Genomic DNA, 26,461 nt, shown 5'->3' with positions numbered 1-26,461 from the left:
AAACCACCACATACTGTAGTTATGTCTTCTCAGAAGTCATATCCCACTTTGTTACAATAACTGAATCCTGTACCATAGCGCTCCAGCCCCTCTCGGTCCAGAGCAGGGGGTGAGGAGGTGAGATGAGATGTAGCCAGTTTCCAGCGCCGGACGAGGCCCACTGTGGAGGAGAGCATCTGCTGCAGAGATGGAGCATCCACCGTCAGTGGGTGTGACGCTCTGCAGACCAGTGGACAGGAGGTGGTAGAGGAGAGGGGGCAGGAAGAGATGCAACTGACCCTGTTATGAGGGGATGGGCTAGCTATTAATAACTGCTAAAGTGGATTAATCCAGGATAAAAGCTCATTACCAATGACCTGCAGTGTTGTACTATTAACCACTTATTTACAGAAGACTTGGACACTTTTGCCCAGTCACCAGGTTTCCTGTTGAACCCATTATATTCCAGCAAATTACAGCTTTATCCCTTAGATTGTTCTCCATGTCTCCTCAAACAGAATTTACGTAGGACAAACAGAATGACTCCAATACAGTCCCTCTGGCAAAAGACCTTACTCATCATCTCTAAATACTCACAGGAGGAAGACACAACACCTCCTACCATGAGAACCATACACAGGTATAAGCGGTGCCATTAACATCAGAATGACCGAACAGCTCCCCCTTCTATCGCTATACTAAACGGTTATTTATATAGCTCTCCTTCAAGAGACCTCTACTGAGATGGAATTATACATCATATAAAAGAGTGCAAACCAAGAAACGATACAAAAAAAAAAAAAATCAAAAAAGGAATAAAGATTTTCACAGTTCAGTAAAAAGATCCGATACAGAGCAGGATGCCGACTGCAATCGCACCACAAAAAGCAAATTGCCTGCGCATATTCACCTTGACGGAGGATGTTAGAGTGTCAGGTTTGCTCTATGCATGATTGGTTCCCACAGCCCATGAAACGGTTGTTTCTGGGCATGAACTGGGCGGTTACCTTCAAACACACGGAAAAGTTCCATCGCGTGGTACAGCAGCCAGACTTCCGTGCTAGCCGTACGGAGAAGGGATACATGCTTCCGCACCCAGTATGGGGCAGGTGTAAGTGCGGATACGAATGAGGACATACGCCACTGCAGACAGAAGCACAGTGGTCGGTGCGACAATATGTATGGAGACGTGTTGGTACTCGCATTAACATTAGGCAGTAATTCTGTCTCCTGTAGCCACCCGCACTAGTCATAAGTATGGTCTAATTATCAACAGCAGGACCTATGTCTAATTTGCCCTTACATGTAGGTGGTCAAAGTTACACAGCACCCAGAACATGTGCCTGGATCACTTGGGTGAAGGATCATACACCAAGGGAGATAGACAGACAGTGCTCCTCTGCAGGCCGCATACACATATTGGCCCGAATATAATCCCCTGCATATTATAGGATAGTTTATGGAGAAGAGCAGAGCTCTGGTAATATGGAGTGGAGCTGCTGTGTTATAGGATAGTTTATGGAGAAGAGCAGAGCTCTGGTAATATGGAGTGGAGCTGCTGTGTTATAGGATAGTTTATGGAGAAGAGCAGAGCTCTGGTAATATGGAGTGGAGCTGCTGTGTTATAGGATAGTTTATGGAGAAGAGCAGAGCTCTGGTAATATGGAGTGGAGCTGCTGTGTTATGGGATAGTTTATGGAGAAGAGCAGAGCTCTGGTAATATGGAGTGGAGCTGCTGTGTTATGGGATAGTTTATGGAGAAGAGCAGAGCTCTGGTAATATGGAGTGGAGCTGCTGTGTTATGGGATAGTTTATGGAGAAGAGCAGAGCTCTGGTAATATGGAGTGGAGCTGCTGTGTTAGACTGATAACTGAGGGTGGGGCAGCAGACGGTTATCTGAGGCCAATTCATTACTTCCTCTAATTCAGTGTTCCACAACGGACCTTATAGACAGCTATGGGATCGGCAGGAATTATATATGGGATAACTAGCCTTGCACCGTGATATGCCCCAGGTTTTACAGGCTATATAAAAGTGCAATGCTACAGACCAAGTACTTTTACATCAAGTTAAACAGGTTACTTATAATACAACCCTTATTGTAAACCATATTGATAATAAAACAATATAACATTAGTGGTTTTAGAATAAAGACAACAATTTATTAAATTCATTCCTATTATGAACCGTTCTTCAAATGAGTAAGGAAGGCGGTCCGCCTGTCATACAGTAGCGTCTGGTGGTCGCAGTTACAGGTTACTTATAGGGATGCAGTAATGGTGGGTGTACTGGTTACATCCTTCTGTAGCAATTTCAGCAGCAGCGTCCTGATTTGCTGACTTTAAGAGGGGTGGTAATGTGGGGAAATGGGTGGTGCTTTTTCAAAAGTGAGCTTGGTTATTAAAGTACAATACAATTGTGTGGGCGGAGCCTGTAAACTTGGGACGGGATTTGCGCAGTTTTGTGCTGGGGCTTATTTGTCCTGATGCTGCATGGATAAATATTGAGAGATATGTTTAGCCAAAGTAATTTCAATAGGAATAAACGAGAATCTTCAGATATTGCATGGTTTGGTACAGTGCATCTGGAAAGTATTCACAACGCTTCACTTTTTCTACATTTTATGTTACAGCCTTATTCCGAAATGGAATTCATTTTTGTCCTCAAAATTCTACACACAATACCCCATACTGACAACGTGTAAAAAGTTTTGAGATTTTTGCAAATTTAATAAAAAAAAAAAAACAAAACTGAGAAATCACATGTACATAAGTAGTCACAACCTTTGTTCAATACTTTGTTGATGCACCTTTGGCAGAAATTACAGCCTCAATCTTTTTGAATATGATGCCACAAGCTTGGCACACCCACCTTTGGGCAGTTTCGCCCATTCCTCTTTGCAGCACCTCTCAAGCTCCATCAGGTTGGATGGGAAGCGTCGGTGCACAGCCATTTTCAGATCTCTCCAGAGATGTTCAATCGGATTCAAGCCTGGGCTCTGGCTGGGTCACTCAAGGACATTCACAGAGTTGTCCTGAAGCCACTCCTTTGATATCTTGGCTGTGTGCTTAGAGTCGTTGTCCTGCTGAAAGATGAACCGTCGCCCCAGTCAAGAGCGCTCTGGAGCAGGTTTTTATCCAGGATATCCCAGTACATTGCTGCATTCATCTTTCCCTCTACCCTGACTAGTCTCCCAGCTCCTGCCGCTGAAAAACATCCCCACAGCATGATGCTGCCACCACCATGCTTCATGCGGTCCCTGGTTTCCTCCAAACATAACGCCTGGCATTGACGCCAAAGAGTTCAATCTTTGTCTCATCAGACCAGAGAATTTTGTTTCTCATGGTCTGAGAGTCCTTCAGGTGCATTTTGGCAAACTCCAGGCGGGCTGCCATGTGCTGTTTACTAAGGAGTGGCTTCCGTCTGGCCACTCTACCATACAGGCCTGATTGGTGGATTGCTGCAGAGATGGTTGTCCTTCTGGAAGGTTCTCCTCTCTCCACAGAGGAATGCTGTAGCTCTGACAGAGTGACCATCGTGTTTTTGGTCACCTCCCTGACTAGGGCCCTACTTCCACAATCGCTCAGTTTAGACAGCCGACCAACTCTAGGAAGAGTCCTGGTGGTTTCAAGCTTCTTCAATTAACGGATGATGGAGGCCACTGTGCTCATTGGGACCTTCAAAGCTGCAGATATTTTTCTGTACCCTTCCCCAGATTTGTGCCTCAAGACAAACCTGTCTCAGAGGTCTACAAACAATTCCTTGGACTTCATGCTTGGTTTGTGCTCTGACATGCACGGTCAAGTGTGGGACCTTATATAGACAGGTGTATGCCTTTCAAAATAATGTCCAAACATCCGAATTTACCACAGGTAGACTCCAATTAAGCTGTATGAACATCTCAAGGATGATCAGTGGAAACAGGATGCACCCGAGCTCAATTTTGAGCTTCATGGCAAAGGCTGTGAATACTTATGTACATGCGATTTTTTTTTTTTTATAAAATTTGTAAAAATCTCAAAAAAATTTTTTTACACGTTGTCATTATGGGGTATTGTGCGTAGAATTTTGAGGACAAAAATTACATTTATTCCATTTTGGAATAAGGCTGTAACATAACAAAATGTGGAAAAAGTGAAGCACTGTGAATACTTTCCGGATGCACTATATGTATGTGGTTATGTACCAGCATAGTTGAATGACCAGTAACATCGGAGAATGACAAAGACAAGGATATATTTTGTAGTAGTTCATGAATTGTAAAGCGCAACGGAATATCATCAAACCCCATCTACACCAAGCAGAGCTCCAACATAGGATATGTATAAAATCTGCATGAGAACACTTTTGTCCAAGGTAGGAAAACCAATCTGTCCAACAACCCAGATAGTAAAGGTTTAAAATAATTGAGAAAATAGATAAATATATCAGTTGTTTTAGATTAAAAAATGATTTGTGATGTGCAGACCACATCATTGGTTGACAGAATTGGTTTATCACAATGGCAGAACTAAATTGCAATTAAAATTTTACGCACATGATATTATTCAGTGGTTTATGAGAACGCGGCTTATGTGCGTCATGCATTCATGCATCATTGTAGACCAGTGGTGTCCAACCTGTAGCTCGCGGTCTTAATTTTGGTACCTCACCTAGCTGCAGTACTGCCAAGTCAACTAGGAGGAAGTGACCTCTGATATGTGCTCCCTTGTGGCATCGACGTCATGGGTGAAGCCACAGGGAAAGCACGTCAGGTGTTTGCCACAACCTCTACAGCAATCACCTGATGTGCTTCCCTGTGGTTCTACCCACGACGTCTACCCTACAGCGGAGCGAGCGACTCCCGTCCAGCCCTGCCGGAAAATCACACAGCAGCCCTGTCTATATCTTTTGCTCCTCTACTGTACCTACCTTCTTGGAGCCGGTAATTAACAGTGAAATGCGTCTGTGCTTAAATTTTATTTACAAACTACAACAATATTGTTGTAATAATTAAATGCATTTTATTTTCTATGAAACATTTATTTTTTTTCCATTTTCATTAAATTACCTTCAATTGTTCAGTTATTAGATTTATTTTTTTTCTACAGTAGCTCACACCTCTATAATTAACGTTGGAGACCACTGTTGTAGACCATTCACAGGATGTCACAGTAACATCATATTCAAATAAACAGCTCACAGATGAATATGTAGCATACTAAAAGGAGACTGAGCTACTATTGGAAGAAAACATAACTTGTACTCACCACTTTCAAGCTCACCGCCTTTCTTGGCCGTAGCGGCGTTGCCCATGGTGGGGGGCGGGCAGGACCTCTAGGACCAGGACAGACGCCCCCCACCTAGATCTCTAGGACCTGTGATGACAGAGAATAATCTATTTACGGATTGAAATGGGGCTCCTTCCTTTCATCAGAACTCAGCAAGAGCCCTCTCTTTGGGTTCCTAACCCACCTACCATTTCTCTCTCAATATAAACTAGCATTTCTAGGAACAGGAGAAAATGCACTAATAATTATTTGTTGGAAAACCCCTTTCCACTTCACTTTACAGTCTGAAATGTAATCATATAACATAGCGTAGTGCTCCCAGCAACAGGAGCGGTGGGTGCAGAGGCCTGAACACTTGCATGGTCATGTTAATGAAAAGAGGGCTGCAGGTGACAGGACACAGTCACAATCTGATGGGGTAAGTGGAAGCCAGAAACAGAGCATTACATAGTGGAAGGAGCTGGGTTCCCAGACAACACAAAGCAGCCAAGTGAGGCTAATACAAACCTGCTGCATACTCTCGCTACCCTACTCTTCCAAAACCCCGCTTTCCCTTGAGAGATGATGCCCTTGGTGTCACCTGGTGGCCCGTTAGGTGTTTGTACAGAACAGTTAGTGTTATAAATTTATTTGTAATACAAGCCGACCCATATTTCCGAAGAACATTTAACATATCACCCTCAGACAAGTTTCCACTCTCACAAGTACTCCAATCAATAGCATCTCTAAAGAACATATCAGCATCCAGAACCCATTAGACAACTATATTGTTACTTTTCCTTCACATTAGGCAACTTCCCTATGTGATAAGATGGGAGAAACAGTCTACAGTGGACATTAGATGAAGCGGTTGGGAGGCATATTTATTGGCAAGAGTTCTACAAACACTGGAAGCAGGATAGCAACTACTTTTGATTGTTATATGGTCTCCTCCAGGATTACAAGGTCTGTTGCCCATTTTACAAAGCAAAAATAAAATTGGGACAGTATCTAAGACAAGATGACTCTATGACCAGACTAAGTCACCCAAATCACCCTTTGAAACCAAAGCTCAACAAATATAATTGCAGTGGAGGGATGAAGGGAATGTGGGTTCAAGCTGAATGTGGGCAGATCTGCAATACAACGTCAGTGTGGCACGGGATAACATATTTTACTGTCATAGTTCAGGTATGTAATGGGGGCCATACACTGCAAGCAATCTGCCCAATTCTGCATTTTGCAGACGATTATGTAATAAAAAATTTGACAAACTCCAACAGGTTTAAATTCCTTGATTCCGACCAAAAAAAACAAAAGTTTGTAATTGACCAATTGAGGATTTCCAACATGTTGGATTTTGCCGATCAGCGGACGGTGGAAATCGGGCAACTGATGTTTGGGCCACTTTACTCCGAATCTCCTTGTTTTTTCACTTCACATTTTATTTATAACAATTATTGCTACAATATTGGTGCATGGTTTACATCTATTAAAGGTAAAGTAGCAATATTTGTAACAAAAAGGAAAGCTATGTCTTAATAGGTCTGATACTGAGGGATTTCTATGCAACAGAATTGCATGTGGAGGCAGATGTAAAATGTGTAGAAAGCTTTAGATCTGGGAGGGGTGTGTCCAAACTGAGATATAAATTGCAGTGTACCAATAAAGCTGTCCAGCATTTGTGGGCTACATACAAAAGCAGCCAGTATTTACCCTGCAGGCAAAAATAACACATGTATTTGACTCCCTTCAGTTCAACATGGTTTGTTCCAGAAACAAAGTTACTTGCTCTTTTTGCTTTGCTCCATCTCAGAATCACCCTCAGTGCTAACACACAATAAATCTAAGGGCTCGATTCTATTCTGCGCAGGGCCCTCTTACCTTTATATCTGTCTGTTACTACCCAGTTTTGTTCTATTATTGTTGATTCCAATTGTAAAGCGCAACTGAATATGTTGCCCTATATAAGAACCTGTTAATAATTAATAATGCTTTACCGAGAGCTCTGTGTGCGATATACACTACACGGCCAAAAGGTATGTGGACACCTTGTCTAATTACTGTATTTGGCCATGTCAGCCACACCCACTGCTAACACCTGCACAGAACATGCAAACAGAGCCAAGCAATCTCCATAGTCACACATTAGCTGCAGAGTGGACTGAAGAGCTCAGGGACTGTTCCATGTTACACGGCCATAGAGTGCCTCTTTCCTGACAAGTCAGTTTGTCAGATTACTGCCCTGCCAGAGCTGCCTGTAAGTGCTGCTATTGTGACGTGGAAATGTCTAGGATCAAAAGCAATTTAGCTTTGAAGCAGTAGGTGATACAAGTTTACAGAACAGGACCACCAAGCAGTGAAACGCGTAGCGCATAAATATCATCAGTCCTCAGTTACAACAGTCACTTCAGAGTTCAAACCTGCCTCTGGAAGCAATGTCAGCACCATCACGGTTTGTCTTGAGTTTCATGGATTGGGTTCCATGGCCAAGCAGCCTCACACAAACATCAAATCCCTATGTGCAATGCTAAACGTGTGTGTATAAAGCACACCACCATTCAATTCTGGAGAAGAGTTAAGACGTACTCTGGAGTGATAAACAATGCTTCACCATCTGACAGATGAATCTGGGTTTGGCAGATGCCAGGATTATGCTTTTTGCCCAAATGCATACTACCAACTGTAAAGTTTGGTGGAGGAGGACTAATAGACTGTGGCTGCTTTTAATAGTTTGAACTTGGCCACTTAAATCCAGCAAAAATTTAATTGAAATTAAAGCTACAGCATACAATGACCTTCTAGAGAATTGTGCTCTTCCAAATTTGTGGCAACAGCCTGGGCAAGGTGCTTTCCTGGCTCAGCAGGACAATGCCGTAGACACAAAGCGAGGAGTTAAGACAAACAGTTTGGTGATTTTGGTGTAGAAGAATCTGACTAGCCTCCACAGAACCCTGATCTTGAACCTTTGGAATTAATTGAAAAGCAGACTGAGCCAAGCCACACTGTCCAACTTTCTGTGCCCAACCTCACTAATGTTCCTGTATGTCAAAGGTTTTGGAATGAGATGCATAAGTACAACATAGTACCTGTGTGATGTTCAGGTGTTCATATATTTTTGCAGGGAGCAATCTGTGTGATGAACATTCCAGACCATACAGGAAACTATACCTCATACACACACACACACACACACACACACTAGCGTAGCTCTAGAATATATATCACATATCCTATCGATTGTAAGCTTGCAAGCAGAGCCTTCCTACCTACAGATCTGTCTGTTATTACCCAGTTTTGTTCCATTAATGTTTACAATTGTACAATTGTAAAGCGCAACGGAATATGTTGCGCTATATAAGAAACTTATTATTAATAAATATACAGATGCGTCCCACTCGTCTTTGCTGCAGTCGCGCCAAACTGTCGCTCTCCACGCGCCTAGTCCCGTGAGACTAGCGCCAGGTGTCTTTTTTGCCAAGAATGCATCGAAGTTGCAATACGATGCGATTAGTGAATCTGAGTCCAACTAAGTCTCTCAATCAACATACAAAGTGCTACGAGGCAGCGGCTGCACCTTTTTTTCTACTCCACGTTACATTTGCAGACTCAAGGTGCATACACACACTACGATTTTTTGAGCGATTATCGATAACTATATAATTTATTGTTCAATTGTTCACTTTCTGAGTTAAAACAAACGATTATCGTTCATGCGCGTTCACATTTGCAGTTCAGTCAGACTGACCAACTCAACGATTTTCAGTAAGGGAATATGCAAAAATTGTTTGTTCATTTACTAAATCGTTGTGTGTGTGTGTGTGCAGCTTCAGTCATACAAAAGTGTCGCAGATCACACTAAGCAGCCGTCTCCTGGTGCATCCTAGTCGCTTCACATTGCGACTTAAAAGCATTTTCATAAAAAAAAAGACGCCCGACGCTAGCAGAGTTGCACATATATATATATATATATATATATATATATATATACACACATACACACACACACACACATATATAGTAATATAATGAAAAGGACATATATTTTAAATTACAAGCTGAACCATTGTTCACAAAGTTGGTTCAGACTGTTTACGTGCTCTGTCCAAAAAGGTTCATGTAAATGCCCGGCCTTGTGGCCTTTTCTTTTCTTACTTAATATAACCATATATAGGAGTCAATAATGCTCATTTGTTTACATGGTTAGATAGAATCTCTACCAAAGAGTATCTGACGGGTCATGCCTGGGGATAATGAGCATAAATCCGGCATACGTGTAGGTAACATGTAGGCCAAAGTCTGCATATGATCAGCCTTCTGAAGAGTAGTATTTACCTACAAAAACTATTAGATAAATGCTCTGGCAACTAAACCGGTTAAGCAGCTGCTACCATAAACCTTATTCCTTAATAACATCAAGTGTAAAAAAATAACAAACAATAACATACTAGATTATCTTCAATCCATAGCATATACTGTATATTAGGGCTTGCCACTTTAGAGAATCTAAGAGGGGATTTGGATAGCATATTTCCATTCTTTTCGCAGGGTAGTAGCTCCCGGATTAAGTGCCTGAAGCTATTTAATTGCCCGCACTGTAAAACCATGACTAGCAGATTTCTGTTTGCACAGTCCTGAGGTGCGAGCAGAAATCCGCGCTTTGGGGCTAGTTGCGGTGTTGTAGCGTACAGTAATAGCACTGCATGCGGCACTTAAAGCCCGGGGCATTAGTAGCGGTAAGGTGCATCTCCCGGTTTAAGTGCCGTGCGATGTGGTCAATTGAATAGCTCTGGGCACTTAAGCCAGGAACTACAGCCCCATAAACATAATTGAATTCCCCCATAGCACCAACAAAGTTACGAATAGTTGGAGATAATTTCTATGGATTACATGGATGTCCAGCTTCCCTGGCTCCCAGATTTCACTGCAAGGCTCCCAAGTGATTTACTTTATCATGTTTGTCAGAATTGCAATACATTCTGTTCTCCTGGTGTTCAACACCACCACCACCACAATGGGGGGCAATTAAATTCAGTGCAATGTGCCAGGAATTTAGGTCAGCAATGTGATTTGACCAGTAAAAGTAATCTCCATGCTTACAATTCATTTCCAATTCATTTAGTCTACTCCCCACTTGCACTTCCTTGAGCGGGGAGTAGACTAACTGGGCCAAAGTTAGCTGTAGCACACCAGGGAGAAGAGCCATCAGGCTGCGGGGAGCTGTAGTGTGGCCGGCAATGGGGAGGAGTAACCGGGTCACGGGGAGCGGAATGGGCATGAAATACCGCCGGCCGCATGGCAAATCCTGATCGTGGATAGGTAAGTATCTAAGTATCTAACCTAACCCCCCTCAATCCTTAGGGGTGCCTAACCCTAACCACCGCCTTCCCCACTGCCTAAACCTAAGTCCCCGGGGGGGTGCCTAACCCTAAATCCCCCCCGGGGGTGCCTAACCCTCCCTCCCCCTAGCCTAACCCTAACCCTCCCAGGGGGGTGCAACCCTAAGTCCCCCCCGGGAGCCCTAAACCTAACCCTCCCCCCCGCGGCTGTCCGTTTGCGGCGCCCGGCATCACTACGATCGGGATGCCGGGCGCCGGTCTCCCGGCGTCAGGGAAATGCGGGCGTCTACATCTAGACACCCGGCATTTCACCCATGCCGGGATATGACAGTCGGGAAGCCGGCTGCCGGTATTTAGGCAGTCGGCTTCCCGATTGCTTCCCCAGGGAGCTGTAGTGAGGCCGGCAACGGGGCGGAGAGAGTGACCGGGAGCTGTAGTGCGGCCGGTAGGGAGGAGTAACCGGGTCGCGGGGAGCTGTAGTGAGGCCGGCAACGGGGAGGAGAGTGACCGGGTCACTGGGAGCTGTAGCGCAGTCGGCAACAAGGAGGAGTAGTGAACACCAGGAAGCTGCAGCACTGCCAGCTCCTCTAGGGAGCTGTACACAGCTGGTGAGTGACTATTTAATTTCATTAGAATGTCCTCCCGCTATAATATTGTTATAAATTAGCGGCACACTATACATACGGGGAAGCCCCGTGTGCGGCACACTATACATAGGGGGATGGAAAGGGGCATGTGTGGTAGTCTATATAAGATTTCACATATTTTGGTTGGGCACGGTGGTCTGGTCCCTAAGGATTTGTTTAACTGGCTCCTAGAATTTCCAAACATTGGTCGACCCCTCGGGTATGATGATGTGAGACAGGTATGTGTGGGTGTTGCATTTATGGTAAAGTGCTCTGCACTTGCAAGTTAAAAGTTTTTTCTCCAACATGTTTTACACCCCCTGCTGGGTGTCTATACGAATAAGAGCCCAACGAAGCAATTCAATAATTTCTCCATTCGGACAGCCTTTAGTATTTAGCGCACCTAAAAGCATCAGGTTTAGCTGCACAAAATGGCTAAACCAGTCTAAAGAATTTGTTAGTGCGCCAAAACAAAGAAATTTGCACACACTTCTTCTCGCATCTCAGGAGGCTGCTAGTAGAAATGCGTACATCCGCGGATTTAGACGTCCACACGAAGAAGCAATTGAATTGCTCCGTCGGGTGCTCAATCGTATAGATGCCCAGCGGGGGGCACCCAAAAACTGAACCGCTACCTGTAAAAAGGACATTAAATGCAAATTTTCTGTACCCCAAAATACTGTACAGACTTTCATTTGCTGAAAAACACTTGCGGTCTACCATTTTTCCACCATTACTAAAAAACAAAATAACCATTTCACACCTTTTAAAAACATCCAATACTTTGCTTAAGGCCACTACCAGCCTTCTAATACTCTTCATCTATGTTATGTGGCACTTTTGTGGGGTTCAGGCTGATTTACCCACTTTTTCATCCACTTCTCCCTGGTCTCACATTGTAGAATTAATGCGTGATATTGCTGCAAATCCCGGGAATGGCCATTTACAATTATATTCTGTGAGGTTCGGGAGTGTGCTTCATGAGAATTACTTGTGATGTGTGCTATATGTAAGTCACGAATTTGGGCTCCCAAACTGCCGCTGAATTGAATCGCCCCCAAAGAAACTTTTGGTACCGGCTGAAAAAGAAGACATTGGAGTGGCAGCGATATGCACTGTGTTACATTTATATAGCCATCACTAATGCGTGTTAATTTATATGCTGTATATTGTGACTATAGTGTTCTTGTTTGTGATGTACAGTATATGATCGTCACTGAAGTGTTACTATATGTGAGGTACATGGCCGTCACTGTACTGTTATTGTATGTGATGTAGATACCAATCACTGGTGTGTTAGATGTGCATGGTAAGCAATGTTGTGTTCCCTATATCTGTCATGTTCATGGTCAAGGCTGCTGTGTGTCATTGTATGTGATCTACACTTTATGGGGGGGGCGATTCAATGGTTTTATCGCACCCGATCTACCGTCTAAAGTGACGGGAGATAAGGGTGTGATATTCAATTGTTTTTGACGCCCGTGCCTTATCGCACAAGTCACGGCCAAATATTACAAAATGACTAAACCCTCCTGGTTAGCGCGCCCAAACCACGGATTTATCGTATCATATTCCTGCTCGCCACCTCTGGAGAGTGCGAGCAGAAATGTGTGCTCCCATGGCTGTTCACGCTCGAATGTAGCAACAATAGAATTACTATGCCAACACAGCTAACAACAACAACTTACTACTACTACACAAAATGAACGCGCTTTAGTGATGGCTATATAAATCAAACATCGTAACACTAGTGATGGCTATATAAATGAAACAGTAACATCCCACACAGTAACACACTATAGTAAGACTCATATACATCCCATACAGTAACACTATAGTGTTGGCCATATACATCCCATACAGTAACACTATAGCGCCGCCATATACATCCCATACAGTAACACGCTATAGCGCCGCCATATACATCCCATACAGTAATACGCTATAGTAAGAGACATATACATCCCATACAGTAACACTATAGTAAGAGCCATATACATCCCATACAGTGACACACTATAGTAAGAGCCATATAAATCCCATACAGTAACACTATAGTAAGAGCCATATACAGTCAGGTACATAAATATTGGGACATTGACATAATTTTCATATTTTGGCCTCTATTCACCACCACAATGGCTTTGAAATGAAACAAACAAGATGTGCTTTAACTGCAGACTTTCAGATTTAATTTGAGGGTAATTACATCCAAATCAGGTGAACGGTGTAGGAATTACAACGGTTTCTATATGTGCCTCCCACTTTTTAAGGGGCCAAAAGTAATGGGACTATCAACTCAAAAGCTATTTCATGAACAGGTGTGGGCTATTCCCTCGTTATTTCATTATCAATTAAGCAGGTAAAAGGTCTGGAGTTGATTCTAGGTGTGACATTTGCATTTGGAATCAGTTGCCGTCGACTCTCAATATGAGATCCAAAGAGCTGTCACTATCAGTGAAGCAAGCCATCATTAGGCTGAAAAATCAAAACAAACCCATCAGAGAGATAGCAAAATCATTAGGAGTGGCCAAATCAACTGTTTGGAACATTCTTAAAAAGAAAGAACGCACCGGAGAGCTCAGCAACACCAAAAGACCCGGAAGACCACGGAAAACAACTGTGGTGGATGACAGAAGAATTATTTCCCTGGTGAAGAAAAACCCCTTCACAACAGTTGGTAAAATCCAGAACACTCTCCAGGAGGTAGGTGTATACGTGTCAAAGTCAACAATCAAGAGAAGACTTCACAAGAGTGGATATAGAGGGTTCACCACCATTGGTGAGCCACAAAAACAGGAAGACCAGATTAGAGTTTGCCAAACAACATGTAAAAAAGACATTACAGTTCTGGAACAACATCCTATGGACAGATGAGACAAAGATCAACTTGTACCAGAGTGATGGAAAGAGAAGAGTATGGAGAAGGAAAGGAACTGCTCATGATCCAAAACATACCACCTCATCAGTGAAGCATGGTGGTGGTAGTGTCATGGCGTGGGCATGTATGGCTGCCAATGGAACTGGTTCCCTTGTATTTATTGATGATGTGACTGCTGACAAAAGCAGCAGAATGAATTCTGAAGTGTTTCGGGCAATATTATATGCTCATATTCAGTCAAATGCTTCAGAACTCATTGGACGGCGCTTCACAGTGCAGATGGACAATGACCCGAAGCATATGATGTCTATGCATTCTAGACTTCAGGCTGTAATTGCCTGCAAAGGATTTGCAACAAAGTATTAAAAAGTGAAAGTTATGCTGGCCATACACGCTACAATTATCGGGGCAATCCGCCTGATACCGGCGGATCGCCCCGATAATTGTAGCGTGTGTGCGGGCAACCGAGGGTTAAATATTGCTCGGTTGGGCATGCAGGATTGTCCAGCATGCCCGTCCGATGCGATATTTATCCGGTAACTGTCGGCCGCATCGGGCAGTGTATGCCCAGTGCGGCCGACAGACAGACATTTCCTGTGTTCCTTCCTATGGAAAGAACACGGGAAATGTCTCCTCCCCCAGGGGCGGAGCGCGGATGTCGGGCTATACACTGAGATTTCTCTCACAGTGTATGCCGGCGACATCTGCGGCTGGCAGCCGGCCAGATAAAATGTCTGTCGGTCTGACAGACATTTTATCTGGCTGTGTATGCCCAGCATTAGATTTAGGATTGTTTAGTTTATCCCATTACTTTTGCCCCCTTAAAAAGTGGGAGGCACATATAGAAACCGTTGTAATTCCTACACCGTTCACCTGATTTGGATGTAATTACCCTCAAATTAAATCTGAAATCTGCAGTTAAAGCACATCTTGTTTGTTTCATTTCAAAGCCATTGTGGTGGTGAATAGAGGCCAAAATATGAAAATTCTGGCAATGTCCCAATATTTATGCACCAGACTGTACATCCCATGCAGTAACACACTATAGTGACAACCATATACATCCCATACAGTAACACACTATAGTAAGATCATATACATCCCATACAGTAACACGCTATAGTAAGAGCCATATACATCCCATACAGTAACACACTATAGTAAGAGCCATATACATCCCATACCGTAACACTATAGTAAGAGCCATATACATGCTATACAGTAACACTATAGTAAGAGCCATATACATGCTATACAGTAACACTATAGTAAGAGCCATATACATGCTATACAGTAACACTATAGTAAGAGCCATATACATCCCATACAGTAACACACTATAGTAAGAGCCATATACATCCCATACAGTACGAGAGATGACCCTACGCTGTGTATCAGACATGTACATGGGCCCCAGCTCAGCCCTCTGCCGCCACCATGACTGCTGTAATAAGCTGTCAGAGCTGCCATTAGTGAACACTAGCACCCAGATAACGGGCCGAATCATCCCGCGATAATGCCTGGGAGCTGTCACCTCAGGCCGCTCTTCCTGCTGCCACCTTCCCAGGCACAGCACAGCCTCCCGGCAGCACGGACAGGCCTCGCCCTCCTCTATAGCACCGTACTGACGCTGCCCTGCCCAGGCCGCCTCCATTCCCGCTAGGCCTTCCATATCCGCACGTACTTTGGGGTCTCCTCCGTCCGCTCTGACACCTCCGGAGCCCGCACACAGCCTCTCCCGTCACCTCTGGGACCCGCAGGCCGCGGAGCCTTCTCCCTCCTCCTCTGCGATACCTCTAGGACCCCGGCTGCTCACCTGCTGGCCACGCCTCACCTGGCGTCATGCAGCCGACGTCGCCAATCCTTGCCGAAGCCTCGCCCCGCTGTCGGCAGGAGCAGCCAATCAGCAGCGTCCACTTTCCATCCACAGGTGACGCCTCTTTCCGGCCGATCGCTTGGATGGTCCCGCCTGCTCCTCTCTTGTCACCCAGGAGACGGCGATGGTAACGTCACGACGGGAAGAGGCCAATAGGAGGGCGTGGGAATCATGCAGCACAGCCCTCGACAGATCACCATTGGCTGGAAATTGCTAGAGTGACAGCAAAAGGGCGGGACATTAGGATGTGTCATTGATTGGCTGCCGACGTCAGTACTCTATTTATAGCAACGTGATAGCTCCGCCTTTTAAAGCAAAACTGGTGCTTGGTACTTGTGACACCGTCATACACCGTGTGCAGCAGTGTCATGTGTCTCATCCCAGCTCTCAGGAAGCAGCTGTGCATCAGCTATGGAACCATAGAGCCTAGTACATTACATATACAGGGCCTATGTAGAGCGTTGGATCTTATTGTCATATTACCTGATAAGCTTTCCTCCATATGCCCTTTACTGTAATATGTGTCTTTTCAGCCCTATCCCTCAATGTTCTCTACAGCCACAAACCTCCCCCCTCCCCCCCTTATCTATGCAGCCTCATTATTTTACCTGGCTTCAGACCTGAAATCCTGCGATGCTTATCGATACCATCTGATGGTGTAACCATGAATGATTACTCTGTGCACAGAAGCATTTTAGTGGTTTGCACATGCGCACAATAGCTGAGCTGCAGACACCACTTCGGATGTCAGCAGCTGCATTGAAGCTGTCAGCAGTAGCCGCTCCAGGCATGGGCAAGCTGGTCCGTTGCCCGGAGCGCCACTGTATCCGGAGGGCGCAGGAAATGCCCACCACCCACCTGGAGGTAGAGGAAATATTTAAGCTCGGGGAGGGAGCGGAGGAGGAAAGGGGCGGCAACTCCATTTGGCGCTGGGAGCAGCACAGCCTAGCGCCGGCTGTCAGCTATTGGATGGGCATCGGAAAGTTGCATCGGAGTTGTCAACAATCAAATACCTGCAATTTGATGGGAAGAGTACTTTTATTGAATCGGGAACATTAATGGTTGCTAACCATTGGTTTTCCGATGTCCATCCCTAAGCCTCATTTCCCCCTCCCACGTCTCCCCAGCCTCATGCCCCCTCCCCGTGTCTCCCCAGCCTCATCCCCTCTCCCTGTCTCACCAGCTTCATGCCACCCTTCCTGTGTCTTCCCAGCCTCATCCCCTCTTCCTGTCCAGGGGCGCCGAGAGGGGGGGGGGAGCGGGTACAGATTACCGGGGCCCGGGCTTCCTGAGGGGCCCGGGTCCGGCGCCGCTCCCCCTCCCTCAGAGCAGCCCAGCACACAGCATGTGCTGAGCTGTAGTGGAGACTGCTCGTGGCTGCTGAGCATCAGCCACAGCAGTCTCCTATGCCTGTGGGGGGGAGCAATCACACTGATCGCGCCCCCCTGGCTTTGAGCAGGGCTGAGGGGGCCCAGAGCGCCCCCCTCCCCAGCGCCGCTGCAAATCTTTTTTTTTTTCAGGAAGAGGGCACGCCTCCCACAATTAGGCCTATTACCCGGGCCCACCGCGGCTCTCAGCGGGCCTGTCCCTGTCTCCCCAACCTCATGACCCCTCCACTTGTCTCCCTAACCTCATCCCCTCTCCCTGTCTCCCCATTCTCATGCCCCCTCTCTTTGTGTCCCCTAATGATACTGGATTAGAACCTCTATATAACCCTGCCTATACCTTCTAATAATCCTACCTATAAACCTCTAAGGATGACGCTAATTTGCGTACGCAGTCATACAGTAAATAGAGACTCCAGACTTAGAACATGTGGTTCCAAAGCACAAAGTATTATTCAAGTAAAAGTACAGTCAGTTACACGCTATTGGTCCAGACACAATTCGGCGCAAAGGAATTATACAGACCCAAGTACAGTATACATACGCAGCGCTTCCGGACCAGATGTTAGGCATCAGCAAGAAACCCCTCGTCTATCAGCATTCAACACGAAGACTAAAAACCCAGCGTTTGAGCACACATATTTATACCCCCCAGGAATAGACAAAACAATAAAGACGTTTGTTGCTGATGCCATTGGTTCCCAAGGGGGATGCATCTGTTACAGAGCGTTTAACAGGCTGATTCAAATAGACCCAACCCAGCCTCTAACAACTGGGGGTCTCTGGATTCCCGCCTCATGCAACATCCTAACAGTTATTCATATCATATACATTTTGTTGCTTGAAGTCTCTGCGGTCCATAAGTCGAGAATGCATGATGCGATCTCCACACCGATAATACCGGAATTCTGTTGAAAGAGTACGCATCAGTACAAAACCAAACACGGGTTACTTAGCATGTATAAAACCTTAGTTACCAAATAATCTTTATTTCACAGCATTTATACTAAGTGAACAAACTTAAATCTTATACCTTAAAGCTTATGGAACCTTGTATGTGAATATGTAATGTGTGAGTATACGGGGTTTGATATAAAGACGCTAGTTAACTGGGGACAGATGCGTGCGCATTTAGCTACTAAACAGCGTTTTCATATAGGATCTTATGCATTCGCTAATATGTGACTAGTTAACAGCGCAATTGTGCGTATTAATGTGTATATGAGAAATGCTGAAAGATGCAATCGCATGGTGCTAATAGTAATATCGCCATATGTACTTAATTGTGAGTTTATCTAAAATGGCGCTTGGGCGGCCATTCCCAAAATGGCGTCTTGCGATCTCATTTCCAAGATGGCGTCTTGCGGCCAGTCGCAAGATGGCGTTGCCGCGATTCAATTTTAAATTGATCTTGTCTCAGCCAATTATCCAGCTTCGACACCCCCTAACCTCATGAACCTGGTATTTGAGATAACATCTCTTTTACTTGTGATGGGCTTTGTTCTAAAATGGTAGAGTGAAGCATTAACCTTTGTGGAGTGTCCAATATATCCCTTACCTCATGCACGACCTTCTCTGGGATATCTAGGAATATACCATCAGGGGTACAGTAAATGACACATCCCATTTAACATAACAAATCCCTTCCCAGCAGGTTAGTAGGAGCCGCTGCCGCCAGAAGGAATGCCTAATTTGCAGTGGCCCGATAGTAACCTCTGCAAATTTGGTTAAAGGATAATGCTGCACTTTACCCGTTACTCCCATTGCTGGTACTGTCTTGTTGGTCACCTGTAAATTTGATGGAGAAGTTAACACCGATCTGGTAACCCTTGTCTACAAGAAAAGAGTGTTTAGTACCAGCTATATCTGCTGTCATTGTAGGTTCTTCCCTAGTACTTTCAGTTAACCTGACTGGCTGTAGACTACAGGTATGACCTGACCCCCTAGAGCTGACTATCATTCTCCAGTAAAGCATTCACGGCCACTATGTGAGCCGCCGGCTGCTGAGTTTCCTACATTCTGCTGGTATCCTTTTGGTGTGAACTTATGTATTTTCTTATTATTTGTCCCCCAATTTCTCTCTTGACAGTATCTACTTATGTGTCCTTTTTGGTTACATGTGTAACATCTTAAGTTGGAAAGTTGTCGTTGTGTAGGTTGTTGTGCATGGAGAGTTTGTGGTTGCGTGTGGTATTAGGTTTGTGGCTGGGTATGTTGATGTGTTTTGTGGCTGTGTGTGGTATGAGTTTTGTGGCTGTGTGTACATTCCTTCTAAAGCTTGAATGCTAACAGCCATTAGCTTCTCACTTTGTGTTTCCTCTTCCTGAGGATGTTTTTATCATGTTCTATAGCTGACTCCCTGAGGGCATCTACAGTAATTCCTCTCCAGTTAGGCTGAGAGGTTTGAACCCTGGTCTTTAGAGTGTCTTTAAGACCATTCATAAGTACAGTGACAGCTACTTCCCTGTGGTGTGTGTTCTTTTATATTTTCTATACCTGTATATTGGGTGATTGTCAGCAGTGCTCGGGTGAAATAATCTGCTGCAGACTCACTATCCTTTTGCCTGATGGTGAAAATTTTACTCCAGTTCACTACCACTGGAAAATATACGGCCAATTGGGTGACTATGCATGTAATGTTACCTTGGTTGTTCTCATCAGTTAAGGGACTATGGCCCTGATTCAGAGCCGGACGCTCTGACAGAGCGCTCGCTCTGAATTAGGGCCGTCCTTCTTAATTTTAGAGCGGCCTCCTGGCCACTCGCATAGCTGTGATCTATACAATTAGCGCAAAAAGCAAGTAAATACAAAAGGTACAAGCCGATACATACGAGTGCGCACTGGTCTCAGTATACAGTCGTCTCTCCAGAAGCCTGTGGTCATCCAAGAATGGCTGTATACTATAATCAGTACCCAGGCTATATTCTTTACAGAACAAAGAGACTAGTTAACAGATCTCCATTGGGTCTTGCTCCTGGACATTCTGGTACAATGCAGGTAATTGGACAGTTCATACAGCGTCACTAGGGGTATGTCCCATTCCTCACATGTTGCTTCGTGTGGTTTTCCCGCCGAAGAACAGGTCTAAACTAGTCAAAAGACACTACATACAGATATACATTCTAACCACTAATTTCCTATGATTCATAACTTGTAGACACATGATGCGATCTCCTTGCCGATAGAACCGGAGATCTGCAAATAAACAGTGATTTAGAATGGTACCAAACATGACTTGTCTTCTAGTCTCTATACCTTAAACATCATATACTTTACATTTCACAACATAAGTATTAGCTAATAAAACCTCTAGTATTAAGCTTAATGCTTGGGAACCTTTTATAAGTAATTGCATGTGTGAGAGTGAGAATATTGTGTAACGTCGCTAGTATGCGTTGTTCGTCTACGTGTTTAATGCTTATCTGTGCTTTCATGAACAGCGCAACTGTGCGTTGCACGTCTTGTATATTTTATATGTATTATTTAATGTGCGTATAGGTTATGGTAGGACTTTCAACAATATGCGGTAGCAAAGCAGACGCACGACGCTAATAATCAAATATAGCATCGTACACAATGGTTTCTTGCTGACGATACAAGATGGCGTCGTCAGGGGCGACACAAAATGGCATCGCCAGATATTAATTTAAGATTTGATCTCAGCCAATCATCCGGCTTTGACAGAGGGGTCTGCGTAGCCACTGCGATCGAAGTCCCGATCTCAGTGGAGTGTTCGCACACGCCCACTGCATACGCATGCGCAGTACGAATCAATCGTCCGATTGCGTGTGTAATCGCAGTTGCAATCCTTGCTGAATCAGGCCCTATGTTGTTGCTATATCAATAAAATATAGGATATTACCAGGTATTTAGTAATGACATGGAGAAACTAAAATACTTAATAGCAAACAACAGGTTCAATATAGATGCAAATACACTGTATAAGATGGTGATATCATGATAACCACATACTGTACATATACGTAATAGACAAAATACATATAAAACGCACAGAACAGCAGTGATGAAAAAAAAAATATATCACATATATGTAAGAGCAGAGCCACATAGGACTCTAAACACTGTGACCAGGACAAATTCGAGCAGAGGAAATGTCAGAGGGGAACCTCGGCCATACTCTCCCACACACAGCATGGTTACCAGCAGACACTGCGACCTCCGCTCACACTTGGACCCCTAACCCCTCACATCAGCCATCCCCTCAGTATGGGCTTTCCCCAGTCATACCTCCACCACCACAAGCTGCCTTCTTATTGACTCACAGGCCTCTGGTTGATAGGCTCAGGGACATAGAGCATACCTCCCAACATGACCCTCTCCAGGATGGACACGATGCTCTGTTTCTGGACTTCACTGGTAATTTATGATTATCACCTGTGTTGAACTAGTTAATTGATAAGAAAGGTGTTTCACCACAGGTGACTGCAATCATAAATTACCAGGGAAGTCCAGGAACAGAGCATTGTGTCCCTCCTGGAGACGGCCATGTTGGGAGGTATGCATAGAGATCTCATTGGTCTTGACGTCTGCCCATGCTGGGACAAACAGCTTTTTATTTTCTTCTCCTTTTGATGGATAGTCTCAAGCACAGAAAATAATACACATGAGATTAATTTTGAAAAGCTCCTGGTACTTGCAGCAGTGGCGTAACTAGGGCAGGGCGAGCGGGGTTCGTGCCCTGGGCGCCCCCGGCCACGGTACCAGCCCGCCCGCCCTAGATAGCCAGTGTAGCGCCGACCGCAATGAGTGCGGTCAGCGCTACACATTTGCACAGGACCGGCGCTAGGCTTCCAGCGCCAGTCCTGTGCTGCACGCCTGAGCCCGTTCCCTCCCCCTGAGCGCTTGCCCAATAGCGCCAGGAGGTGGGCTCAGGCTGTGCATAACACACGCATCGCCGCCAGCGCTGGCGGCGATGTGTGTGTTAAACAGCAGCCAATGAGAGCCAGATAGACTCTCATTGACTGCTGCAGCACCCACTGCTAGAGCCGGACTTCCGTCCGGCTCCTGCAGTGGGTAATGGGACTGACGTCATGACGTCAGTCCCATAATGCTGAGCGCGCCAGCCCGGGCGGACTAGAGGGCGGGAGCGGCATCGCGGACAGGAGCAGGAGCAGCGTGGAATCAGGTAAGTATATTTTTATATATATTTATTTATTTTTAAACCTATCTGCACAACGGGGGAGGGGTTGGCTACTACTGGGGGTGCCATTGGGAGGACCTCTACTGGTGGGGGGAGCTACTCTACTGGGGACTACTACTTGGGGGGGGGACTACCACTGAGGGCATTCTAAAAGGGGCCTAGTATTACTAGAGGCACTGCACTCGGGGGACCACTACTGGGGGCAATAATAGGAAGGGCCACTACAGGGACCACTGGATAGGGGGGGGTCACTACTGGGAGCCTGCATCAGGGGGACCACTACTGGGGGCACTGCATGGGAGGGGGGGACACTACTGCTGGGGGCACTATATAAGGGGCTTACTGCTAGGGGCACTGCGGGGACCACTACAGGGGGCACTAGATAGGGGGGATCACTACAGGGTGCCTGCATAAGGGGACCACTACTGGGAAAACTGCATGGGGGGGACTACTGCTGGGGGCACTATATAAAAGGGCACTGCATAAGGGGATACCGCTACTGGGCGCACTGCATTGTGGGGACTGCTACTGGGGGCACTGCATAAGGGGGAACACTACGTGGGGCACTGCATTTGGGGGGGCCACTACTGGGGGTACTGAGTAAGGGGAACTAATTGGGGGCTGTATAAGAGGGACCACTACTGGGGATACTGTATAAGGGGCACTACTATGGACCTGCATGAGAGGGACCACAACTGCATACTGGGGGTACTGTATAAGGGGTACCACCGGGGTTAAGGTGCATATGGATAGGAATGTTCAGTTTGAAAATAAAGGGGTGTGTCATGTTGACACACCCCATTTTTAAGTGACCACGCTAATTTTTTTTGCCGCGGGGGGGGGGGGGGGCTCCCTTTTCAAATTTGCCCTGGGCTCCAAATACCCTAGTTACGCCACTGACTTGCAGGATGTCATAGCCTTTAAATGCGGTCACTGTGGTAATTGATTTCGCCCTCAGCCATGGCCAGTTTCTACCTTGCCTCTTAGCGCCCACCTAGGACAATCCAGTCTTGTTCTCCCCTACCCCTGCCTCCCCCCCCCTCCTCCTCCTCCATGGGGCGGCACTTATCACTTTGGGAATCACTGCAGTGGCTGAATCCTTTCTGACTGCTTACTATGGAACATGAGTGAAAGGTGATGAAACAGAGCTGTATTCGGGCACCCTGGGATAAATTTAGGACAGCAGGGGGTGGACTAAGATGCAAGCTTTGGGTCACATGAAAATACAGTAGTGCAGGAACAAGCGTCATCACAGGAACAAGGAACTTCTAATAGGAATTAGTGTTTGTTTGCTCAAATAAATTATAATTAAATTATATTTAATTAAAGTTATTCCTTCAAGTGCACACATAACCCACGTTGTGCTCTACAAGAAATACTAGCCTTCCTTTCATTCTATATGCCTGAGGACACAGAAAGGAGAAGGATTGGTGTCATTATAACATATGTCATGTGCAGGCAGGGCATACAGATGCAGCCTGGGGGTAAATTTACTAAAGTTCGATTAAAGCAGAGGCGTCAATAGGGTTGGTGTCACCCAGTGCTATATCTCATGGTGACACCCCCCCCCCCCTCCCTCTCCACCCAAAAAAAAAATCAGGACCAAGGTGCGCAACTCCGCACTCTCTCCCCCCTTACCAGTCACGCAGTCCAGTGCTCACACTGCAGTGCTCCATGAGCAGGGCATGAGCAGAGAGAGAGAGGGACTCACGAGATGATGACATCATCTCATGGGACTTGTAGCTCCGCATCGGCGAGATACAGTGGGCACTAACTATGATAGACACATAACACAACAGTACCAGTCCAGATCGAACATTAGGCTGGCCCGGAAAGCTGGGCCATTTCAACGGGCCGGAGCTCCCAGTGCGAACCTATAAAATATACCACCCCCCACAAAAAAGCTTAATATAGTAAAAGTGGTCTCACAATGAGGCGTGTTAAAAGACTACCTTATGAATAAATGACGTTAACATAACCGTAGGATTAGGGACAGCAATACCTGTTAAAATTTCCATGATACACCATCAGTCATTCCCCCCCCACAGGGAAAAAAAACTTTGCTCCCCAATAGAAAAAATAACAATGCTCCCCATAGAGATAAATAACATTGGTCCCCCACAGAAAATAGCATACGTTCCGGCCAACCAGCCACCCCTTTTATGTCCCCAGCCAGCCTGCTCCCCTCTTCTGTGTCCCCAGCCAGCCTTCTCCCCTTTCTTGTCCCCAGCCAGCCCTCCTTCTGTGTCCCCAGACCGCCAGCCCCCCTTCTGTGCCTCCAGACAGCCAGGCCCCCTTCTGTGCACCCAGATAGCTACCCCCCCTTCTGTGTCCACAGCCAGCTAGCCCCTTCTGTGACCTCAGGCAGCCTGCCCCCTTTTGTGTTTCCAGACAGACTGTCCCCCCTTCTGTGTTTTCAGACAGCCTAACTCCTTTTGTGATCCCAGACAGCCTGTCCCTCCATCTCTGTCCCCAGCAAGCTACCCCCTCTTCTGTCCCCAGCCAGTCAGCCCCACTTCTGTCCCCAGCCAGCCACCCCCACTTCTGTCCCCAGCCAGCCACTCCCTCTTCTGTCTCCAGCCAGTCAGCCCCTCTTCTGTCCCCAGCCAGCCACTCCCTCTTCTGTCCCCAGCCAGTCAGCCCCACTTCTGTCCCCAGCCAGCCACCCCCACTTCTGTCCCCAGCCAGCCACTCCCTCTTCTGTCTCCAGCCAGTCAGCCCCTCTTCTGTCCCCAGCCAGCCACTCCCTCTTCTGTCCTCAGCCAGTCAGCCCCACTTCTGTCCCCAGCCAGCCACCCCCACTTCTGTCCCCAACCAGTCAGCCCCACTTCTGTCCCCAGCCATCCACCCCCTCTGCCCACTGTTGTCCCCAGCCAGCCACTTCCTCTTCTGTCCATGGCAGTCATCCCCACTTCTGTCCCCAGCCAGCCACTCCCTCTTCTGTCCCCAGCCAGTCAGCCCCACTTCTGTCCCCAGCCAGCCATTCCCTCTTCTGTCCCCAGCCAGCCACCCCCACTGTTGTCCCCAGCCAGCCACCCCCACTGCCCACTGTTGTCACCAGCCAGCCACCCCCTCTTCTGTCCCCAGCCAGCCACTCCCTCTTCTGTCTCCAGCCAGTCAGCCCCTCTTCTGTCCCCAGCCAGCCACTGCCTCTTCTGTCCCCAGCCAGTCAGCCCCACTTCTGTCCCCAGCCAGCCACCCCCACTTCTGTCCCCAGCCAGCCACTCCTTCTGTCCCCAACCAGTCAGCCCCACTTCTGTCCCCAGCCAGCCACTCCCTCTTCTGTCCCCAGCCAGCTACCCCCACTGTTGTCCCCAGCCAGCCACCCCCACTTCTGTCCCCAGCCAGCCACCCTCACTGCCCACTGTTGTCACCAGCCAGCCACCCCCTCTTCTGTCCCCAGCCAGCCACTCCCTCTTCTGTCTCCAGCCAGTCAGCCCCTCTTCTGTCCCCAGCCAGGCACTCCCTCTTCTGTCCCCAGCCAGTCAGCCCCACTTCTGTCCCCAGCCAGCTGCCCCCACTTCTGTCCCCAACCAGTCCGCCCCACTTCTGTCCCCAGCCAGCCACCCCCTCTGCCCACTGTTGTCCCCAGCCAGCCACTTCCTCTTCTGTTGTCCCCAGCCAGCCAGTTGTTCCTCACTGTTGTCCCCAGCCAGCCACTTCCTCTTCCCCACTTCTGTCCCCAGCCAGCGACCCCCATTGCGCACTGTTGTCCCCAGCCAGCCACCCCCTCTTCTGTCCCCAGCCAGCCACTCCCTCTTCTGTCTCCAGCCAGTCAGCCCCTCTTCTGTCCCCAGCCAGCCACTCCCTCTTCTGTCCCCAGCCAGTCAGCCCCACTTCTGTCCCCAGCCAGCCACCCCCACTTCTGTCCCCAACCAGTCAGCCCCACTTCTGTCCCCTGCCAGCCACCCCCTCTGCCTACTGTTGTCCCCAGCCAGCCACTTCCTCTTCTGTCTCCAATCAGC

General features: G+C 46.7%; 1 protein-coding gene across 1 annotated transcript in view; it reads right to left on the bottom strand.

The window, feature by feature from the left end:
- LOC148515093 (cAMP-dependent protein kinase catalytic subunit alpha) overlaps window positions 1–15,965 on the bottom strand; it is a 59,981-nt gene extending 44,016 nt beyond the window's left edge. The window contains exons 1-2 of the mRNA XM_088480327.1: window positions 15,759–15,965; window positions 5,229–5,336 (exon numbers count right to left, since the gene is read on the bottom strand). Coding sequence (XP_088336453.1) covers window positions 5,229–5,274 — 46 coding nt within the window. The 5' untranslated portion in view covers window positions 5,275–5,336; window positions 15,759–15,965. The remainder of the gene's footprint in view (window positions 1–5,228; window positions 5,337–15,758) is intronic.
- Window positions 15,966–26,461: the final 10,496 nt, after the last annotated feature.

This window comes from Taudactylus pleione, unplaced genomic scaffold (genome assembly GCF_031769625.1).
Source record: "Taudactylus pleione unplaced genomic scaffold, aTauple2 ptg000253l, whole genome shotgun sequence".
NCBI lineage: Eukaryota > Metazoa > Chordata > Amphibia > Anura > Myobatrachidae > Taudactylus > Taudactylus pleione.
This window is presented reverse-complemented; position numbering and strand designations above follow the sequence as displayed.